Source organism: Brassica napus, chromosome C5, assembly GCF_020379485.1.
Source record: "Brassica napus cultivar Da-Ae chromosome C5, Da-Ae, whole genome shotgun sequence".
Taxonomy (NCBI): Eukaryota; Viridiplantae; Streptophyta; class Magnoliopsida; order Brassicales; family Brassicaceae; genus Brassica; species Brassica napus.
The window spans coordinates 42592236-42611621 of record NC_063448.1 but is presented as its reverse complement, the minus strand read 5'-3'; the positions used below and the strand labels follow the sequence as shown (position 1 = coordinate 42611621).

The 19386-nt window shown below is 36.0% G+C and overlaps 3 protein-coding genes across 4 annotated transcripts; 1 reads left to right on the top strand and 2 right to left on the bottom strand.

Annotated features, from left to right (window-relative positions):
- The first annotated feature begins 8100 nt into the window (after positions 1-8100).
- BNAC05G31680D lies at positions 8101-10428 on the top strand. Its single transcript, XM_013873207.3, has 6 exons — positions 8101-8349; positions 8482-8779; positions 8865-9031; positions 9125-9407; positions 9763-9929; positions 10022-10428. The coding sequence occupies exons 1-6, from the start codon at positions 8226-8228 to the stop codon at positions 10192-10194; spliced, it is 1212 nt and encodes a 403-aa protein (XP_013728661.1). The 5' UTR covers positions 8101-8225; the 3' UTR covers positions 10195-10428.
- A 410-nt stretch (positions 10429-10838) lies between these two features.
- LOC106432369 (reactive Intermediate Deaminase A, chloroplastic) lies at positions 10839-12793 on the bottom strand. Its single transcript, XM_013873202.1, has 6 exons — positions 12468-12793; positions 12055-12170; positions 11900-11944; positions 11434-11507; positions 11311-11360; positions 10839-11215 (listed from the first exon to the last, which is right to left on the bottom strand). The coding sequence occupies exons 1-6, from the start codon at positions 12652-12654 to the stop codon at positions 11121-11123; spliced, it is 567 nt and encodes a 188-aa protein (XP_013728656.1). The 5' UTR covers positions 12655-12793; the 3' UTR covers positions 10839-11120.
- A 362-nt stretch (positions 12794-13155) lies between these two features.
- LOC106432368 (NEP1-interacting protein-like 2) lies at positions 13156-15171 on the bottom strand. Of its 2 annotated transcripts, none has more exons than XM_013873199.3 (5): positions 14943-15171; positions 14027-14181; positions 13846-13932; positions 13508-13669; positions 13156-13401 (listed from the first exon to the last, which is right to left on the bottom strand). In XM_013873199.3, the coding sequence occupies exons 1-5, from the start codon at positions 15076-15078 to the stop codon at positions 13276-13278; spliced, it is 666 nt and encodes a 221-aa protein (XP_013728653.1). In that variant the 5' UTR covers positions 15079-15171; the 3' UTR covers positions 13156-13275. The 2 variants fall into 2 exon arrangements, with proteins under 2 accessions (XP_013728653.1, XP_013728655.1); XM_013873201.3 differs by having other exon boundaries at positions 13549-13669.
- Between the last annotated feature and the right edge of the window lie 4215 nt (positions 15172-19386).

Sequence of the window (19386 nt, the reverse complement as noted above, 5' to 3'; positions counted from 1 at the left end):
CCGACTACCCGGTTGACCGAACATCTGCGAGTAGTGAGCAGTACGCTGGTTTAAATTTCTAAATTAAAATCAAGAGTAAAAAAAAAATTATGAACAATATTAACTACTTAATTAATAAAATTACGAAACCTAAATTTTCTAAACTAATTTCCTAAACTAAATTCCCTAAACTAACCACCTAATCTAAATTCCCTAAACTACTTAGAGAGGAATGAGAGACTTACCATGGCGAGAGGAAATAGAGAGGCTGTAGAGAGGAAATAGAGAGGAAATGCAGAGGGCTGCGGTTTCGCCTATATATAGGATTAGGTTTCGTCGAAGATTCGTCGCAAAATGACGAGGAAAGACAGAGGCCCGTCTTTCGTTTCGTCGCAAGGCCCACGCAAATTAACGAGGAAATACAGAGGCCCGTGTTTTTTTTGCGAGGAAATACAGAGGCCCGTGTTTTATTTTACGTCGTTCTTGCGACGATTTTTGTTTTTATCATCGACATTACGTGCAAATAGCGAGGCTTTTTTTGCTAACCCCTAAAATCTTAAACCCCAAACCTCAAACCCTATCTTTCTTATCTCCAAACCTCAAACCCTATCTTTCTTATATTTCTTATCTTATACTTCATATATTTCTAACCCTTTAACTTCAATATATATATTTTTTTGAATTTGAAAGGTTTAATACGTTGAAAAACTATTTTACAAATTTTGAATTTGACATATCACACAACAAATCAAACACACTCTACAAATCAAATATGAAAGGTTTAAAAACAAAAAAAAAAGAGAAGAAGATATTTGAATACAAATGATGTAGATTTATGTGGGCTACACTTACGTATCTCGTCATATGTGTTTCCAATATCTTTCTTCTTTTTTTTTTTTAAGTTTATATAAAATAGAAAATAATTTTTTTTTAGTTTATATGAAGTAGGATGGGGAGTTTTAGGGTTTGCACATTTGGGGTTTAGGGATTTGGGTTTCATTTTAGTTTAGGGTTTATATTTACCGACGAATTAACGACGAAAAGTAAAATAAAAAAGCGGACCTCGCTCATAAGCTGTTGAAGACGACGTTTTGATCTTACGTGGAATAAGCGAGGTCCGCTTTTTTAATTATAAAGCGTCTCTTATTCCACGTAAGTTCACGAGGCTATTACGACGTTTACTGTTACCGTGGAATATGCGAGGTAATGTATTATAAATCGTCGTAAAATTCCCTTGAGGTAACGTGGAAAGTACGACGACTGTCTCTAAACCCCTAAAACGAAACCCCAAACCCCAAACCACATCTTCTTTATCTTCTACTTCATATATCAAACACTTCTATCCTTTAACCTCAAGCAATTCATTCTAATCCAAACCGAAAATTATAAAAACACAATTCCTTTACTTATAATTAATGTCGATATCTTATTTATAAATAAAATCCCATTATCTTTAATTATATATAATAAATCAAACTCATACAAATATCAAATACATTAATCGGATTCATCGACATTCTCGTCATCACTTGAAACATCATCATTTTCATGAAACTCGTCTTCAACAGCTTCCTCCGTGGGATCTTCGGTAAGATCTTCATACTCGTGATTATGCGGATCAATGAGAAGGATGTCATCAATTTCTTGTTCAGGTTCATGAACTTCATTTATTTGTTCTTCTTGCAATGGTGGTTCTTCTCCTATGATGATTCGTCCTCGAGGTGTAACTTTGATCACGGCTAACCAATTTATACCCGACTCTCTCATCCGAGGGTATGGAAGGAAGCTAACTTGGTCTGCTTGTGAAGCTAAGATGAAGGGCTCGAATTTGTTGTACCTCCGGCCACCGTTGACATCTACTACACCGAATTTGTTCAACCGAACACCTCTATTGACGACGGGGTCGAACCATTCACACTTGAAGAGGACGCATTTTAGCTTCAATATCCCTGGGAATTCGACTTCAATAATCTCCGTCAAGATTCCGTAGAAATCTGTTTCTCCTTTCACACAAATTCCATAGTTACTGGTTGCCCGCTGTTTACCATACTCATATGTGTGAAAAGTATAGCCTCGTGTGAAATACATCTGTGATGTGGTGACCTTTACAAGTGGAGATTGAATTACTTCGTGTAACCACTTAGGATAATCTGCATCGTCGTCATAATCAACCTATTTAAAAATAAAAAGAACGTTGAAATACAAATCATTCATGTATGAAAATTTTAAAAGTATTTGATTAATACCTGATTCTTCAACCACTTAACAAAGTGTTGATCTTTTCTTTTGTCTACGTCACTTGTGGATATACCAGGAAATGTTTCTTCGACTTGTGAAACAAACATGCTGTAAAATCACATTTTACATGAATTAATCTCTCTCAATTATATAATGTATACTCAATTTAAGTTACCTTTCAAAATAACGCATCAATGGATCCTCGCAATTGAGTAGAATATAGGTGTGTGCACTATGAGCGTCTTCTTCACTCGACCACCAAACCTGTTTTGATTTCCCACCAAGTCGTCCAATCTGGCTAAAGATTTCTGGAACACCAACAACTGCATATGTGGGCGCAACGCCACCATCATCATATCTTCTTGGAGCTCTTCTTCGGGTACGTACTTTTGACGCAAAGTAGTACGATGTGAAGTGAGAAACTTCTTCTGTCAAACTTCCAGCAATTATAGAACCTTCAACTTTGGCGAGGTTCTTTGCTTTTCCCTTCAAATATTTCATGGCTCGCTCGTACTGATACATCCATCCGTAATGTACCGGTCCACGAAGCAATGCCTCATATGGGAGGTGGATAGCTAGATGCTCCATCACGTCAAAAAAGCCTGGAGGAAATATCTTCTCCAAGTTGCACAATAAGATAGGAATGTTCTCCTGAAGCTGTTCTACGACTTCTTCTTTAAGAGTGCGTGTGCTCAAATCCCTGAAAAATGCTCCAATGCCTATTCCAAAAACAATTAAACACATTGTTAGTCAAATACTATTATTGTAAACTAAACCAATTTAATATTATTGTCCTATTGTAAACTACCTGCAAGTGCTTCATGTACGTTTGTTGGAAGTAGCTCCGCAAATGCAAATGGCAGAAGTCGTTGCATAAAGACATGACAATCATGACTCTTCATCCCGGAGAACTTTTGACCCTTTTCAACACATCTTGAAAGATTTGAAACATACCCATCAGGGAACTTCACTTCTGATGCCACCCAATTGAACAAAACCGACTTTTTTTCTGAAGACAATCTAAAAATTGGAACGGGAACTTGGCCATTGCTTTTTATATGTAACTCACTTCTTGAGCAAATATCCGGCAAGTCCAACCTCGATTTTATGTTGTCTTTTGTCTTCCCTGGGACATTCAATATTGTATTCATGATGTTCTCAAAGAAATTCTTCTCTATATGCATCACATCAAGGTTGTGGCGCAGAAGAAGATCCTTCCAATATGGTAACTCCCAAAATATACTCTTCTTGTGCCAGTTGTGATGAACACCGTAAGAATCAGGCATATTACGAGGGACATGCCAATTACCACCCCAGCGAACTGTTTCGTTAGCTCCGTGATAGTCGATTTGCGCTTCAATTTGTTCTCCAGTTAGATATGGAGGAGGAGTGTCTCTCACAACCTTTTTGTGCCTAAACAAATTCTTGTTTCTTCGGTACGGATGGCCAACTGGAAGAAATCGACGGTGACAATCGAACCAACTTGTCTTTCTACCATTCTTCAGTTGAAATGCATCTGTCGTTCCATTACAATATGGACAAGCTAATCTCCCATGTGTAGTCCATCCAGACAACATCCCATAGGCAGGAAAGTCACTTATGGTCCACAAAAGCATAGCTCGCATCGTAAAATTCTTCTTCGTTGAGCAGTCATACGTCCTCACCCCTGTTGACCACAAATCCTTCAACTCTTTTATCAGTGGTTGTAGGAAAACATCAAGTGACCTTTTTGGATGCTTCGGACCGGGTATTAATATGGTCAAGAATAAAAACTCCCGTTGCATGCACATCTCCGGTGGCAGGTTGTATGGCGTAAGAAAGACTGGCCACAATGAATATTGTCTCCCTGACATTCCAAATGGACTAAATCCATCTGTGCATAATCCGAGGTACACATTCCGGCTATTGCTAGCGAAATTCGGATGTACTTTGTTAAAATGTTTCCAGGCTCTTGCATCTGATGGATGAGTCATCTCACCATCCGTCTGAGTATGCTCGGCATGCCACCTCATCTTTCCAGCAGTCTGCTCCGATTGGTACAATCTTTTCAATCTATCTGTAATTGGTAGGTACCACATCCTTTGGTACGGTACCCTATTACGTCCCCTTCCTTGCGGCTTGAATCGTGGTTTCTTGCAGAATCGACATTCTTCCAACTTCTCATCATCTCCCCAGTAGATCATGCAGTTGTCGATGCAAACATCTATCATCTCCGAAGGCAACCCAAGACTATAAACCAGTTTCTGAATCTCATAATAAGAATCAGCAGACTCATTGTCTTCCGGCAAATACTCTTTAAATAAATCTGCCCATTCGTTCATGCAACTTTCAGGTAGATTGTGATCAGTTTTAATATTCATCATTCTAGCAGCCAATGACAATTTAGAGAGACCTTCTCTACAACCACTGTAAAGTGGTTGATTTGCCGCATCTAACATTTCATAAAACTTTTTTGAATCTATGTTAGGTTCTTCATCTTCATCATCATGAGCTACGAATGCATCAGTTACCATATCATGAACCCTATCATAATCTACCATCGGCTGATCCTCCTGATGGTAACTATGTGCATTATGCAATTGATGATCAACCGGTTCTTCTTGAAAGTTGCTATTACTACTACTAGCTTCATTCTGATCATAACTATAACCTTCTCCATGTTGAAACCAGATATAATAATTTGGCGTGAAACCTCTATTTACTAAATGCTTCCAAACATTTTCACGATTTGCCAACTTTGAATTGTTACATTTCCTACAAGGACAGAATATTTTACCGCTTTCTTGGGCGAGCGGTGTAGAATCTGCTTGATGCATAAAACGCTCCAACCCAGCAAGATATTCTTTCGTCACTCTCCCGTTAGCATCTCTATGCATATACATCCACCTCCGCAACTCGAAAATATTTCCCAAGCCCGACATTTTTTTCACGTTTTTTTTTCTTGTTGGTGTGCTTAAAATTATGTTCAAACCTCCATATTTATAGAAAATTTTCGAATCTGGTAGTTGAATTTTGTTAGGAATTTACGACGAAATATTAGGTTGGTTGCAAAAAAAACGTGTTAAGTTGGAAGATTTCTCGTTCTTTCCTCGTAAGTTATTTCCTCGTAAAAATCATGCTAATCTTACGACGAATTTGCGACGAAACACATTTTTCTCGGAATAACCACGTCAACTTACGACGATTTTACGAGGAATCGCTTTACTCGGTATTTTACAAGGCCGTTACGAGGAAACTTTATTTCCTCGCAATTTCATCGTTAAGTCAACGTAATTTCACGAGGATTAGTTTTCCTCGTTAAATTTCCTTGCTAAAACTGTGTTTTCTTGTAGTGAAAATGACACGGTCGATTTTCGATGGTCGATCCGAAGTTCTCAGAATACTTCCGATCGTCTTAGACCAACAACCAAAGAACTCCTATCGGATATCACTATAGGCTTTTCAACCCGACAAAGCAATACCCGATAGTTAGTTCGTCCGGACAAGGACTAATATCATATGAAACCCATACTTTAAAAAATATACTTTATATATCATTCAAAAGTATCTTACAAAATTTGTTATAAATTAACCTCGAGGTCTTCGGTCAACAAATCTTATAAATAAAAAAATATCAAAATGACTTTACAAGGATAATAAAACTACCGCTGGCTAATGATGTTCCTTCCCGTCTTCATGTAAGGTCTCACGCCTATTGGTTACCTGCATCATAAATGAGTCATGAGTAACTAGTTTACTCAGTGAGCCTAGTCCCGTACCTCAACGTACATTAATAATATCTCAAACAATCAACTCCATTTGTATGCAGTGGAAATATATTCCATAACTAATAAAAATACATATAAAAGACCTATCATTCCATCGATGTGAATCTTATCTTAAACATCACCTCCATGACACCCGCCATTCACTCATACATATAATATATATATATATATATGTATAAACTAAACCCGGAAAACCACCAAGGCTAACCGAGCCTAGCGGGTAAATAAATATAACCATCATCTCCATTAGATATTCCAAGATCGAACATCTAACGTTGCATGCAGTTACACGGCCTCCAGGGTGCGACCCATCATCGTGTCTCCGTGACCTTGTTCCTTATCGCATGACCAATTCACGGTAATGAGGGACTATCAGGAGAGTGAGTATACAGTAAGACTTCACATGAATTATTCTTACATACTTAATTATATACATATATAAATTAGTACTTGAGAACAAGTACTAAGGCTCGGGATGAACCTCAAAGAATAAATCATAATAATTCTTAAGTGTTTACCTCACATTTCAAAATATATAAAAGACTTACTTATCAATCAAGCATAATAAGTAATTTCAATCAAGCAACACTCAATCCTAAGCTCACTTCTCTTCCCTGATTTTTTTCCTGAATTTTCCATGAATTTTCACTGATTTTTCTCTGATTCTTTTCTCTCTTTCTCTCAGAATATTTCTCTGGTTTTGCTTACTGATCCAGGATGTCCAGAGGAGAGAAGAAGATATTTTATAGGTTAAAGAGTTACTTCAGATGAAGGTTTCACTCAGAACAAAGCAAGGAAAAGAGTAGACAGGTGGTGACCAGCTTCATCACTATCAGCAGCGAAGCAGCTCTCCTTTCCCTCACATGAAAAAAGCTGCAACAGCTGGAGCGAGTAGCTTGTGACTTGCACATGACTGACTTATCCAACATGTACACATGCAGCTTGTGACGTACACATGATAATTTAAATAAAGCAAGCAGTCAGGCAACACAAGACATGCACATGATTCGCAAGCGGCTGAAAGTATTCCCGGTCAGTTCTTGATCAAATGTTTCCCGTCCATCGATTTTCGTCTCGCTTTTATATAAACCCTTACAGCTTGAATAAAACTCGACCATAATAATTAAAACTCGACCAGAACTATCAAAAGTAGGTATTTCAGCCACAAGACAGTTCCGTCGAAACATTAATTCACCGGACCGGTTTTTTATTTTCAATTCTGGTCGAACCAACTCCAAACTGTTCGAGCGGAATTTTTCTCTACCAAAATCTTATCCACTCGTGAGGGTCCTTACATTGCCAGAACTAGATGCTCAGTTATGTCTCTCCCAGAAAGAAACAACACTTTATATCAGAATTTTCTTTTCAAGTAAAGCTCAAAAATCATATTGTCAGAAGATAAAAAGTAAAGCCCAAAATATTACTTTTAGAAGTGGAAGGGTACTTCGAGAGACACCAAAGTTGAAACTCTTTCTGGTATTGTGCGGTACATATATCTTGTGATGATGTGGAATTTCTAATCCCTAATAATAAGATTGATGAAGATCTTTGCATTCTGTGATTTTTATATTGCTAGCTATAGAATGGATGTTCCCTGACAGGAGTTGAGCCAAATTATATATACGTTATTTTCAGTCTGTGTCAGCTTGATTTGAATATTGTTCGTTTGAAATATGAGGAGGACTAGTCAGCACCACTAGCTTTCCATCTCTCTCCATAATCTTGAATAGTATGATTGATATTCCCAAAAACAGTAGAAGCAAGCAGGCAAAATAAATCAACCTTCTCAATATGCAACAATAACCACCTGAGCTAGTGAGCATTAACATTAATTACACCAGCTCCGGTCGTCTATCTAAAGCCTAATATTTTGTCATTGTAGTCATCTTCTCCGATAGCTATGGTTGGTTGTTTTGCATTTTTTTCCATAGATGGAATGGATAAACCTGAAGAAAAAGACATACTTTGAGAGGTACTTTGAAATATTCCCATGATAAATGTAACCACCACCACCTTATTATCAACCAAACAAAGATGCTTCAACTTTTAGTTTTACATTACAAACACGAGGCAACAAACACAACAGTTAGGTATTAAGAATAAAGAATCAACATTACTGTCATGCAACAATTTCATAATAATCTGGAGTCTTCCTACGCAATCTAAAGCATCTCACTCTAACTATATAAGTCTCACTAATCTCTGCTCTATGCACTTCATTCACAAATAAAACATAAAAAAATGAAGAGTCACTACACAAAGACCGTTTCTGCTGTATTTCTCTTGTTTTGTCTCTTCATCACGTCTGGCTCTTCAAGTTCCTTCATACGGCAAGTCACTGATGACTTCAACACAAACTTGCAACGTAAGCAAACTCCTTTTCTCTTAGATTTATCCAATATTGAAGAAAAATCTATTTATATCTTATAGTTTGTGTGTGTTTGAGTCTTTTAGACTGTATTTTAAAACATTGCGACACATTTCTGTCTCAAAACAGTTGAGGATGGAGATGGACCAGACCCAATCCAGGGAGAAGCTCATTACTTGCCTAAACATGTTCAAGATGGAGATGAACCAGATCCAGTCCAGGGAGAAGAGCATTACTTACATAATCATGACCAAGAGATCTCCTCACGTGACTATAAAGTCTCAGCTTCAAACGCAGTAGTGAAGGGTCTCAGAAGTCGTCCTCCATCTTCTTACTCTCTAAAGATGGAGTCGTTCAACACCCTACTTAAGTCAAAATACTCAGAGAGATATGTATCTCGTCCTTTCTCGGCCGCTGGCTATAACTGGTATATACTTTTTGCTGTATGATCTTTAATTATTCACTCAAAACTAAATTATATATACTTAAAACCATCTCAAAAACCAAAACAGGACACTTGTTGTGTACCCGAACGGGAACAAGAATGATAAAGGTTCAGGGTACCTCTCACTTTACGCAGCCATAGACAACTCCACTCTCGCTCCACATGAAGAAGTTTACGTTGATCTCAGGTTTTACGTCTTCAACAAGAAAGAGAAGAAGTACTTTACCATCCAAGGTTTTTTTACTAATAATTTTTTTGTTAATTTAACAAGAAAGATGCTATTATGTGCGCTAATATGTATCAAAATTATGTTTTTTGTTACTGAAGATACCGATGTATGGAGATATAATATCTTCAAAACGATGTGGGGGTTCTCTCAGGTTCTCCCTGGTTATACATTTAAAAGTCCCTATAATGGATACCTCTACGATGGAGATCACTGCGAGTTTGGTGTTGATGTGACCATTCCCACTGTCTTTCAAACATCAGAACTTTTCACTGTTGCTAACAATTTCAAAACCCCGACATTCACCTGGAGACTTCTGAAGTTCTCCACGTTGCTCGGAGATACTTACTTCTCTGATGTGTTCTCCATTGGAGGAAGACGTTGGTGAGTTTGGCATTATTTCAAAATAAATGCTCTTTTGAATTAGTTGAAGTATAGTGATATAGTATATAGTGTTGATTCTCGAAATGCGACTTAAATCTCAATGCACAAGTATGGTATTTTTTTTAGGATTAGAAAAAGTATTTGATAAATAAAATGGAAAAAAGAAATAGCAGATTTTGAAGTAGTAAATACGGATCTAATTGATTGAAAATTATTATTTCACATGATCAATATACAAACTTTAAAACAAGTATTCGCTTTAATGTGTTTTTCTCTATTAATTTCTTTGTTTTCTATGTGATTAATTCGCGTTTATCCTCGACATATAGTATAACAAGTATTCTTCTGTAATAAGGAATATACAAGTGAATCCAAGTGGTCGTGACAAGGGAAAGGGAAAAGCTTTGTCCATGTATCTTATAGTTAATCCTAACGAGGAACTCAGACCCTATGAGAGAATTTATGTTCGAGCCAAGCTTCGAGTTCTTAACAAATTCAAATTCAGAAACGTCGAAAGGCAAAGTAATTAAGCAGATGATTATATTTATATATATCTACACATATTAATAGCTATGGACTACTAATCAGTGCTTTTTTATGTGATATTTTGGTAGTTGACAATTGGTTCAGTCATCGGGAAACTGGACGTGCATATGGTTGGGGTTCTAGTGAATTTGTCACTCTCTCCGATCTCAGAGATTCATCAAAGGGGTTCCTTGTTGATGATAAGTTGACTGTTCAAGTCGTGATTGAAGCTGTTTCTACAACCAAGTACTTTCCTAGTTAAGACTTAAGAGTGTCTCTAACCACGTACGGACCTGCAACTACATGTGCTTGCTTTGTTATCAACCACCCACCTAAGTAATAATAAGTCAATTAATATTCAAAAGAATAATACTCGTGATAAAAAGTCAGTGTATGCGTTTCAATAAATGAGTTTGTATTAATAAGTCAGTGTATGCGTTTCAATAAATGAACGTGTATATTCTCAATCTATCAAAAACATCATCTCTTTTCTTTATGCACCAAGGAGTTTACCGCAACTTAAAATACGAAGCACGCCGAAAATTGGAACTAAAGTTATATTAATATTGGAATTCAAATGCTCCTTGCAATTCTTTGACTGAAGAAAAAATAGCAACAAAATGGAAAAGCACTATTTTTAAAAAAAATTACTTGTGTTCAAGCAAAGATCGTTACAAAATATACATAGCAATGGCGACAACAAATCGAATCTGATTCTACAAAATCTGAATGATTTCTCTTATTGGAGAATCTAATAATATTATCTAAAGGCTTCTCAACAGTATTACAATCTTTCTATGTTTGACGTGGGAGAGACGTTTCATCTTCTGTCTGTTTGTTCGCTTTGCTCAGGAGACATTTTCATTTTTATTTATCACAAATTTTTTTTAAAAAAATTACGAGATGTTGAAACTAATAAAACTTCGAATTCCAACATCAGATGGAACCAAAGTCGATGATAATCTGACAAATATTGTACTCAATACTTATTAAGTCAACAGCACAGGAAAGTCCTAAAATAAAACACTTAAAATCAATCACTTATTCTTGATTAAAGGTAGTAGGGGGGTTTAGGGTTTTGCAACCAACCTAATGGTTGATACGATAAAGCCCCCAAAACCATGGTTTCCTCTTATTTGTTCTCACAATTTCCGAATCTAAAACCCTTCCTGGAGATTTGATGGAGTTCTAGAGTGTAGCAATACACTCAATCTCGATCTTGGCGTTAAGTGGCAAAGCTGCGACTTGGTACGTGGATCGTGCTGGAGAAGGAGCAGGGAAGTCTGCACCAGAAAAAAGGTAAAATGGTTCAAAATGCTTCCCACCAGTTATATAATGCCGTTTTAAGAACACTAATGAATCTTATGAATGAACTCACATTTGGCGTAAATCTCGTTCACCTTCTTGAAGTCACCCAAGTCAGCAAGCCTGTACAAGAGAAACCAAAGAGATAAGTTTTGTTTTAGATTCAACACTCATGATTCTGTTGAGTAGAACGTACATGATCGTTGTCTTCACCACGGAGGAGTAATCAACACCACTAGCTTTCAGTATCTCCCCCATGTTCTTGAGTATCTTCGATATTCCAAATAAAAACCAAATAATAGAAGCAATCAGACAATATCAGGAGAGGAAAACAGAGAAACTCAAACCTCGCTACAGGTACACACTAAAAGTGAATCTGAAGACTAAAATATACCAAATGAAACAGTTCAAAAGTAAACAAGCTCACAAGTTCCAGAGGCTTCTTCCAGTGTGGCGAAGGTAAAGATTAAACTAAGCTTCAGTTAGGCACACTAGTTACTTTTCATTCATATTTTCACACTTCAATTTGTCAAACAAAAAACATCTAAAACAACCTAACATCTCCTTTTACTCTGGATAGATCACCCAAACACAAAAAAAAATTAGTGTAAACAAAAGCAATCTTTGTAAAGACAATGATGACAGTTTAGAAGCAACTTCACCTGCTCAGTCTGATCTTCAACGTTGTCCGAAACAAACTTTCCAGTCTAGTACACACACAGAGAACAAAAAAAAAAAAAAGAAGAGAACTTAGAACCCATAGTATTGGTTAATTTTCATTTTGCAGGTAAATATAATTCAAAGCCGTGAAACAGACCTCAGGTATAAGACCAAGAACACCGGAAACGAAAACGAGATTGTTGGCTTTGATGGCCTGAGAGTATGGTCCCAAAGCAGCTGGTGCTTTCTCTGTCGCCACAACTTCCTTCTTCTCTGCATTTTTTTTTTACAAAATTCAGCACTGTCAATAACTCTCATTATCCTCCTAAAAACCCCACACACAACATCACACACTGTCTATACTTACCAAACTTAAAAAAAAAAAAAAAAAACTAAAACACTGAAAAGCTTTAAGACCCAATCCTAATAAACAGATGAGTTCAGCATAATCGATATCAAAATCAAAACTTTCGATCGGGGCAATCATCAAAAATCAAAACTTTAGCAAATGCCACCAATAATTGGAAACTTTCAAGCCAATCGGAGAGAAGAGAAGAGAGATAGATATACCAGAAGCGGAAGCTGAGACACTGAGAGAAGCGAAAGGAGGAGATCTCGAAGACATTCGGAAGAGAGAAACACCAGCGAGTGTTGCGCAGCCTGCACCGGCGGCGAACAATGGAGAGCGAGTGGAGCGAAGGGCGGCGGAGAGGTCGAGAGTTGGAGAGTTTATGGATCTGAAGACGGACCAAGTCATTTCACTCTCTCTCTCTCTCTCTCTCTCTGTCAAGAGGTACAAGAGAATGGTAGGTGAAGGAGGAGGAGACTTTAAGCTAATAATGTCCGAAGCGATGGGGATTTTAAGCAGATGATACTCGTGCTCCTCCTGGTCCTTTTGTCTACCCAAAACATTTTTTTACATTTCCGACTTTACCCTTAGTTAGGTACACGTATTACTGAGCAAGTGAGAATAATAATAAGGCTTTTTATTAATACAACTGGATAATAATTTTTTAAATTATGGAGTTTGAACCCACTAGACTATGAAGCCCATATCTATCTTTCCCCATGAGTTTATCCATAATGTGTTATTTACTTCCAATTTTTAAAAAACATCTTACATGGAATTTTTGTTCATTTGGCATGTTAACTCTGACACGAACGCATTTGGTATTATCGAGTTGGATTAGACCACTAAATTGTCGGATCTGAATTTACAAATTTTCCGATTAATATTAAGGAATAGCAGTATCGCATGTTACTAGATTATCATGTAAATTGTCTTGACTAAGGTCCAAGTGGAATGATGTGAGAAATGTTTTAGCATATTTTTACATGGAATTGCTTAGGAAAATACATATTTAATTATGTAAAAATGTTATGCAAGATGGTCTCTACAAATGGGGCAACTGACTTGCCTAAGGAACCACTCATCTATGCATTTCATATGAAACGTGTGGCCACATCTCTCTAGCTTTCTTCCCACTTGTCCTTCTTCCCAATCCTACGCACCAATCAATTAATATAAGTACGTATATGATGATGGCAATATGATTACATTTAATAACGTACGTCCTCATTTGTAAATGTTTTTGGTTACAAATCACTACCTGTAAGCAAATCGAACAACTCGAAGTTGTTTGATGATCACCTGAACAACTGAAGTAAAACGTGGGGATGTCCTTGATAGAGTTCACCGATAACACTTTTGGTTCTTGGTCATAGTGGTACATGTCTGATATCTCCAAATAACTTGTGTCCAGTCCTATTATCTGCAATAGTTGTTTTGATCTTTTAATCTTGTTTTTAAAAATAAAAAAAAACTCAACTTTCTTGGAATTAAATTGAGATGGCGACACAATGAACTAGTACAAACTATTATATTAGACATGGTCAAGTTTCACAGCGGAAATTAAAACTAAAATGTTATAGAAAATGGACTACTTACTTGCCATTGATATGCTTTGAGCACAGCTGGTCTAACCAATCCCATGATGGCTTTCCCATTCATTATTCTCCTCATTAAAGCATTAACCTGCTCAGATTTTCTTATTATTGTCACCAAACTAGTGTTACCAAAGCATATGATTGATTAGCTTTTAATTGGTTATATATAGAATGACAATAACCTTGGACAAAGACTGATCACCATGTAGCATTAGTCCAAAGAGTTGGACCGCGGTGATAACTCCAGCTACAACTCCTAGCAAACCGCCTCGAATAAATCCAATATCTGTGGTGTGACCTTCCGTGGCTCCTGCAATGGCGGCAACCACAACACTAACTGCATCAAAAAGAAAAATAGTGGCAATTAGTGGTCTTATAAAATTGTCAGACATAAGAATGTGGATAAAACCTTGCCATGTGATATGTTAAACAATACACTAGTAAAAGGAAAGTGTCTTTTGTAAAAGAATGTATAGAATTTAAGATGTAGGGAATCCATAGAGGAGATAACTTATTGAATTCAATTAAGGTAGGCATGAATACATAGTGGCTGTGGCCATATCACACCAAATTTGGACCCCCACCATCTTATGTACACTATGAATTAATAAGCTTATTGTACTGTACATTCTGGTGTTTGTTTATTTTTCTGTCAACTGAAATCTTAGTAAATCAAATTTCAAATAGGTTGTCTTCTCTGCCTCGACAACAAGTCATTTAGGTGAAAACTTTAAAGCGACGGAAATGAAAACAAAAATGCCGACTTTCAGATGGTGTCTGGAAAGAAAAAAAAATGCTTTACGATTGAACGCTCTAGAAAGCTTGAGAAGATATTATTAATGCTTTTATCACAGGAGTACTGTTAATATTTTTTTTTGCAAGTAATCTTATAATGTAGTTTAGTAAAAAAATCTTATAATGTAGTTAAGCAAAAAGATGTAACCTTATAATGTACCTAACGAAATGATTTTTACGTTTTATCTTTATAAGTATGTTAAACTAATGGGCATATATGCCGAAGAACAAAAATATAACAAACCATAAAATGAAGATAAGCTGAATTAAAATATATCAAATTAAGATAACTTGTATAATTACCAGACGCAAGAATGAGGATGAATAACCCCAAGAAAGCTCTTTTTATCGTTCTAATTAACATGATGCAAACCGTGCTAAGAATACAAAAGGGAACATCGTCTGTGAACTTTAGAAGAATCATCTGAGCAATGCACATGAAGAACTAACTTTTTATTTATTTTTATTTTATGTGAACTAGTTTATGCCATAAACTTTATGGGGTGAGAGTGGAGTGGATAGTGAGAAGAAGAGCAATTTATAGAGATTAAAAAAGGAGGAAGGACAAGGATTTGCATTTAAGAAGCTAACCTACCCATACTCATAATCATACATTGCATAGAGCGTATCTATTGGTGCATGCATGAATTCGCCCACAGAGTCTTAAAGTTTAAATAAGAGAATTAAATGGAGAATTTAATGCAGCCTTTGAAAAATGAATGGGAAGGTATGGGATAAGCTTGTCATACTCGGGGTGATATATATACAATTTTGTTTTACAGAAAATAGTGAGTAAAATGCAAAAAAATTAAACTTATATAATTTGTGTAACTTCGTACATACAAAATTATTGTATTTTAATTATTGTATATTTTTATTACCAAAAAATATATATTGTATTTTGCAAACGAAGCTTACACACATGACAATGTATGTAATTAACATCTAAGGAATCAGAAATTTCATACACGATATATCAGTCGGTTATTGTATATTTTGATTACCAAAAAAAAAAATTTATTGTATTTTGCAAACGAAGCTTATACACATGACAATATATGTACTTGTCATTTAAGGAATCAGAAATTTCATACACGGTATATTAATTAGTTGGTTTCTATATGTATAGTTAGGAATCTGATATGGGAATACATTTAAACTAATATATTTTTTTAAATGATATAATAAATGATAATGATATAATGAATAGGGGTTAATGACATATGTCGTAATTTTTCTATTAAATAAATAATTGTTTAGAATGTGGTATAAGAAAGCTCGAAGTGTTGACACATAAACATAATGACAAACTTGTTAATAATACATAAAATTAAGGTTGTTTTTTAAAAATATTTCTGTTTAATAATAAGTGGATAGATGTGAAAATGAGTTGTTGTTTTTTAATTTGCCAAATCAGATCAAGAGTCCCTTCTTTAAAAACAATCATGGTTAAATTCTTACAGTGCTGTTGCATGTATAAAAGAAAAAATAAAGTTTTTTACCAATGGGTTTTGAAATTGGCATTAGTCAATCTTATTATACTAATTTTTATTTTATTTTTCAAATGTAATGTAACAACAGTAAAAATTGTAAAAGAACACACATATATATATATATATATATATATATATATATATATATATATATATATCTCCAAAACATTTTGAATATTGATACTCTTATGAATATAAGTTTATTTTTATGACATTGCATGTATCTAAAACCAACTAAAAATATTATACACACCAAGTTAAAGATGTTACCCACTGCGTACTGTACAAGTAAATGTAGAAAATGCAAGTTCAAAGCCCTAATTGGTAAAACTTCAGCTGAATCTGGAGTAAATGTTTTTTCATCCGTAACATTAGGCCTGGACATTTCAGATATCAGTTCGGTTGGGTTCGGGTATTTCGGGTTTCAGGTAGTTCGGATAGGGGGCTAGAGGATCCATTTACTACTTGATATATTTTCGGTTCGGTTCGGATAGTTTCGGGTTCGGTTCAGTTCGGATACTAAATGTAAAAACCAGAAAATACCCGAAAAAATTTGGTTCTCATTTGGATCCGGTTCGGGTTCGGGTAGTTCGGATAATTTAGATAAAATATCGTTATTTAGGGTAAAATATCAAATAATTAGGATGATTTAGATAAAAAAAATTGGATATTTCGGATTACTTTGGATATTTTGGATAAAACTATTCGGATAGTTTCAGATATTTTCGGGTAGTTCGGATACTTTATAATAATTTAGTTATCCTTAACTATTTTCAGATACTTTTAATAGAATTTTAAATAAAAAATATATATTTAGTTATGTTATATGTATATATAATTAATATTTTTATATATTCGGGTATCCGTTCGGTTTTCGGTTCGGTTCCGGTATCAGTTCGGTTATTTTGGATATAAAAATATAGGAACCGTTCGGATATTTGAAGGTATTGGTCCGGTTCCGGTTTCAGGTATTTCGGTTCGGTTCTGGTTATTTTGCCCATGCCTACGTAACATTATTGTTATATGTGTTATTCAGTCACACCCATAATCTTTTTTCTTGCCTTCTTGGAACTTTGGGCTAGAGCTAGAGACAACATGAACCTGATTAACCGCATTATAAATAAGTAATTGTCTGATAAAGTTCGATGTCATCATTTGGTTGTTTCTTCATGTTATTATCTACAGGAAAAGTGTATAGAGATATAGTTGGGAGTGCATACTATGTTGCCCCTGAAGTCTTACGTCGTAGATACGAGATAGAAGTTGATATATGGAGTGCTGGAATCATATTAAACATGGCTGCCACGGTTTTTAGGAAGGTAATAGGATATTCTATCTCTCTATCTGTCTCTTGTGCACTCGCTTTTGATTGCATAAAACAGCTGATATGTAAAATATACAGAAACCAAGAAAGGAATATTTGATGCTATATTGGAAGGCCAACCTTGGCCGTCAATCTCCTATAGTGCCAAAGATTGGTTGCCTAGAATGTTGACTGCTGATCTAAAAAGGCGGATTTCTGCTGCAGTTCTTCGTAAGTAACCCTGTGAAGGATATATAATCTTGAAACATTATTGTTATGTTTTTTTTTAGGTTGGTACATTATGTAGACGCCGGAAAACCGGACTGACATAAACGAAAAAATAAAAGCGATGTTAAGGAAATAGACGAATGTAAAAAACGAATACAAGAACCATAAGAAATCGTATTCGCAAAGAGACATGGAGTCGAGATATGATCTATTTCCTTAACTCAAAATATTCGCTCCATTAGTGAGACGGGACAGTACGAATATAGAGTCCCAGGATACAACCATGGCAGACGAATCACGCCTCACTCGTGATCGTCCTATCGAACTATAAACTCTACGAAACACTCTCGTATTTACGACTTACGCTAAGGGATTTTTGCTGTTGGTTCGATGCGAAAAAATTTTATCCATGAAGGAAGAGGAGAGACGATAATTAAAGAGACGGAGAAGACCCACTTCCCGCAACAGCTGCTGCACGTGGGCGAGAATCTCGCGGAGATCGAGGAAAGTTGAGTTCCGAAACTTCTTCCTCAAGACTCTCTCTTATCTCGTTTAAAACTTTCGAGAGGATAAAATGCATGACGTTTTTATTTTCTAAACAAACTACTTGTCGTTTTCAATAAGAATATTCTTATTGGGCCGGAGGCCCTCCACCAAGACCCAAGACCCAAGACCCAAGTTCAAGCCCGAGCCGGACGGCGGCGGCGGCGCGCGCGTGGGGAGCTATCTCTTCCTCTAAGCCGTTTGAAACAAGGTAAGTGTAATAACTTATATATACAACTCATCCTCAGCTCTTGTAAGCGATGTGGGATGTTTCCCAATCCTTCATTAACTTATGCCATTAGGCTTTGATTACATTGGCCCATTGGCCCATTTCTTTTCACACTTTAATTAAACCCATTTGGTTTAAATTGATCCAACAATCCCCCACATGAATAGAAATGACTCTTCTAAACATATGCAGACTAAATGCAGACTCGATATTCTCTATAAACTATACTTATTCTAATCCTGACTAGACTAGACAGACTTATCGAGAGTGTTTACGAAAAATTCACTGTGTTTGAGTTGGTGGCATTTTTAAGCCTTGAACCACTCATAGTTAATATCTTTCGGGTTTACTTTACCAGAAGGTGAACATGATGTCTTGAACCAAACGGTGTTTTATGTAAACCGAGACAACATGCATAACGCAGCTTCATTTTCTCGTAGAACTTAGTTCTCTATTGTGTTCATTTTGGCCATGAACTATTCCTGGTTTTCATGAGTGAACTTAGAGAATATAGTCTTGCATTCATTCTCCTAGAAACAGCCTCATTTCACACTCATTAGGTGATTAACCATGAAAAGTATTGAGTAATACTCCGCTTAGAAGCTATGGAATCATTAAAAGCTTATGCTTATCCTTCACACATTTGTTAGCACTTTTATCATCTTAGGAGCTGAGAAGAGACTACTTTGTCTCAAGTGCTTTGGTTAGATTCTGCTTGATTTTGTTTTCCCTTTGAACCTACGTCTTGGGATCTCCAGTCATGATAGGTAGGGTTGTAATCAAGCATCCTCATTCGTTATAGGCTTTAAACCCATTCCTTTTGATGATTTAGCAACAACATCTCGTGGCAAACCTTTAGTAAATGGATCCGCTAGGTTGTCAGCCGATTTGATGTAGTATATTGTGATTACACCAGTTGAGATAAGTTGTCTAATGGTTTTATGTCGTCTT

Excerpts from the sequence above, each read along its gene's own strand:
- BNAC05G31680D (XM_013873207.3), top strand. The coding sequence starts at position 8,226 with ATGAAGAGTCACTACACAAAGACCGTTTCTGCTGTATTTCTCTTGTTT. Across the intron at positions 8,350-8,481 it reads CTTCAACACAAACTTGCAAC|TTGAGGATGGAGATGGACCA; the intron begins GTAAGCAAACTC and ends GTCTCAAAACAG. Across the intron at positions 9,408-9,762 it reads TCCATTGGAGGAAGACGTTG|GAATATACAAGTGAATCCAA; the intron begins GTGAGTTTGGCA and ends TTCTGTAATAAG.
- LOC106432369 (XM_013873202.1), bottom strand. The coding sequence starts at position 12,654 with ATGACTTGGTCCGTCTTCAGATCCATAAACTCTCCAACTCTCGACCTC. Across the intron at positions 12,171-12,467 it reads TGTCTCAGCTTCCGCTTCTG|AGAAGAAGGAAGTTGTGGCG; the intron begins GTATATCTATCT and ends AAAAAAATGCAG. Across the intron at positions 11,945-12,054 it reads TTCTTGGTCTTATACCTGAG|ACTGGAAAGTTTGTTTCGGA; the intron begins GTCTGTTTCACG and ends TGTGTGTACTAG.
- LOC106432368 (XM_013873199.3), bottom strand. The coding sequence starts at position 15,078 with ATGTGCATTGCTCAGATGATTCTTCTAAAGTTCACAGACGATGTTCCC. Across the intron at positions 14,182-14,942 it reads CATCCTCATTCTTGCGTCTG|TTAGTGTTGTGGTTGCCGCC; the intron begins GTAATTATACAA and ends TTTTTGATGCAG. Across the intron at positions 13,670-13,845 it reads TCAAAGCATATCAATGGCAA|ATAATAGGACTGGACACAAG; the intron begins GTAAGTAGTCCA and ends CAACTATTGCAG.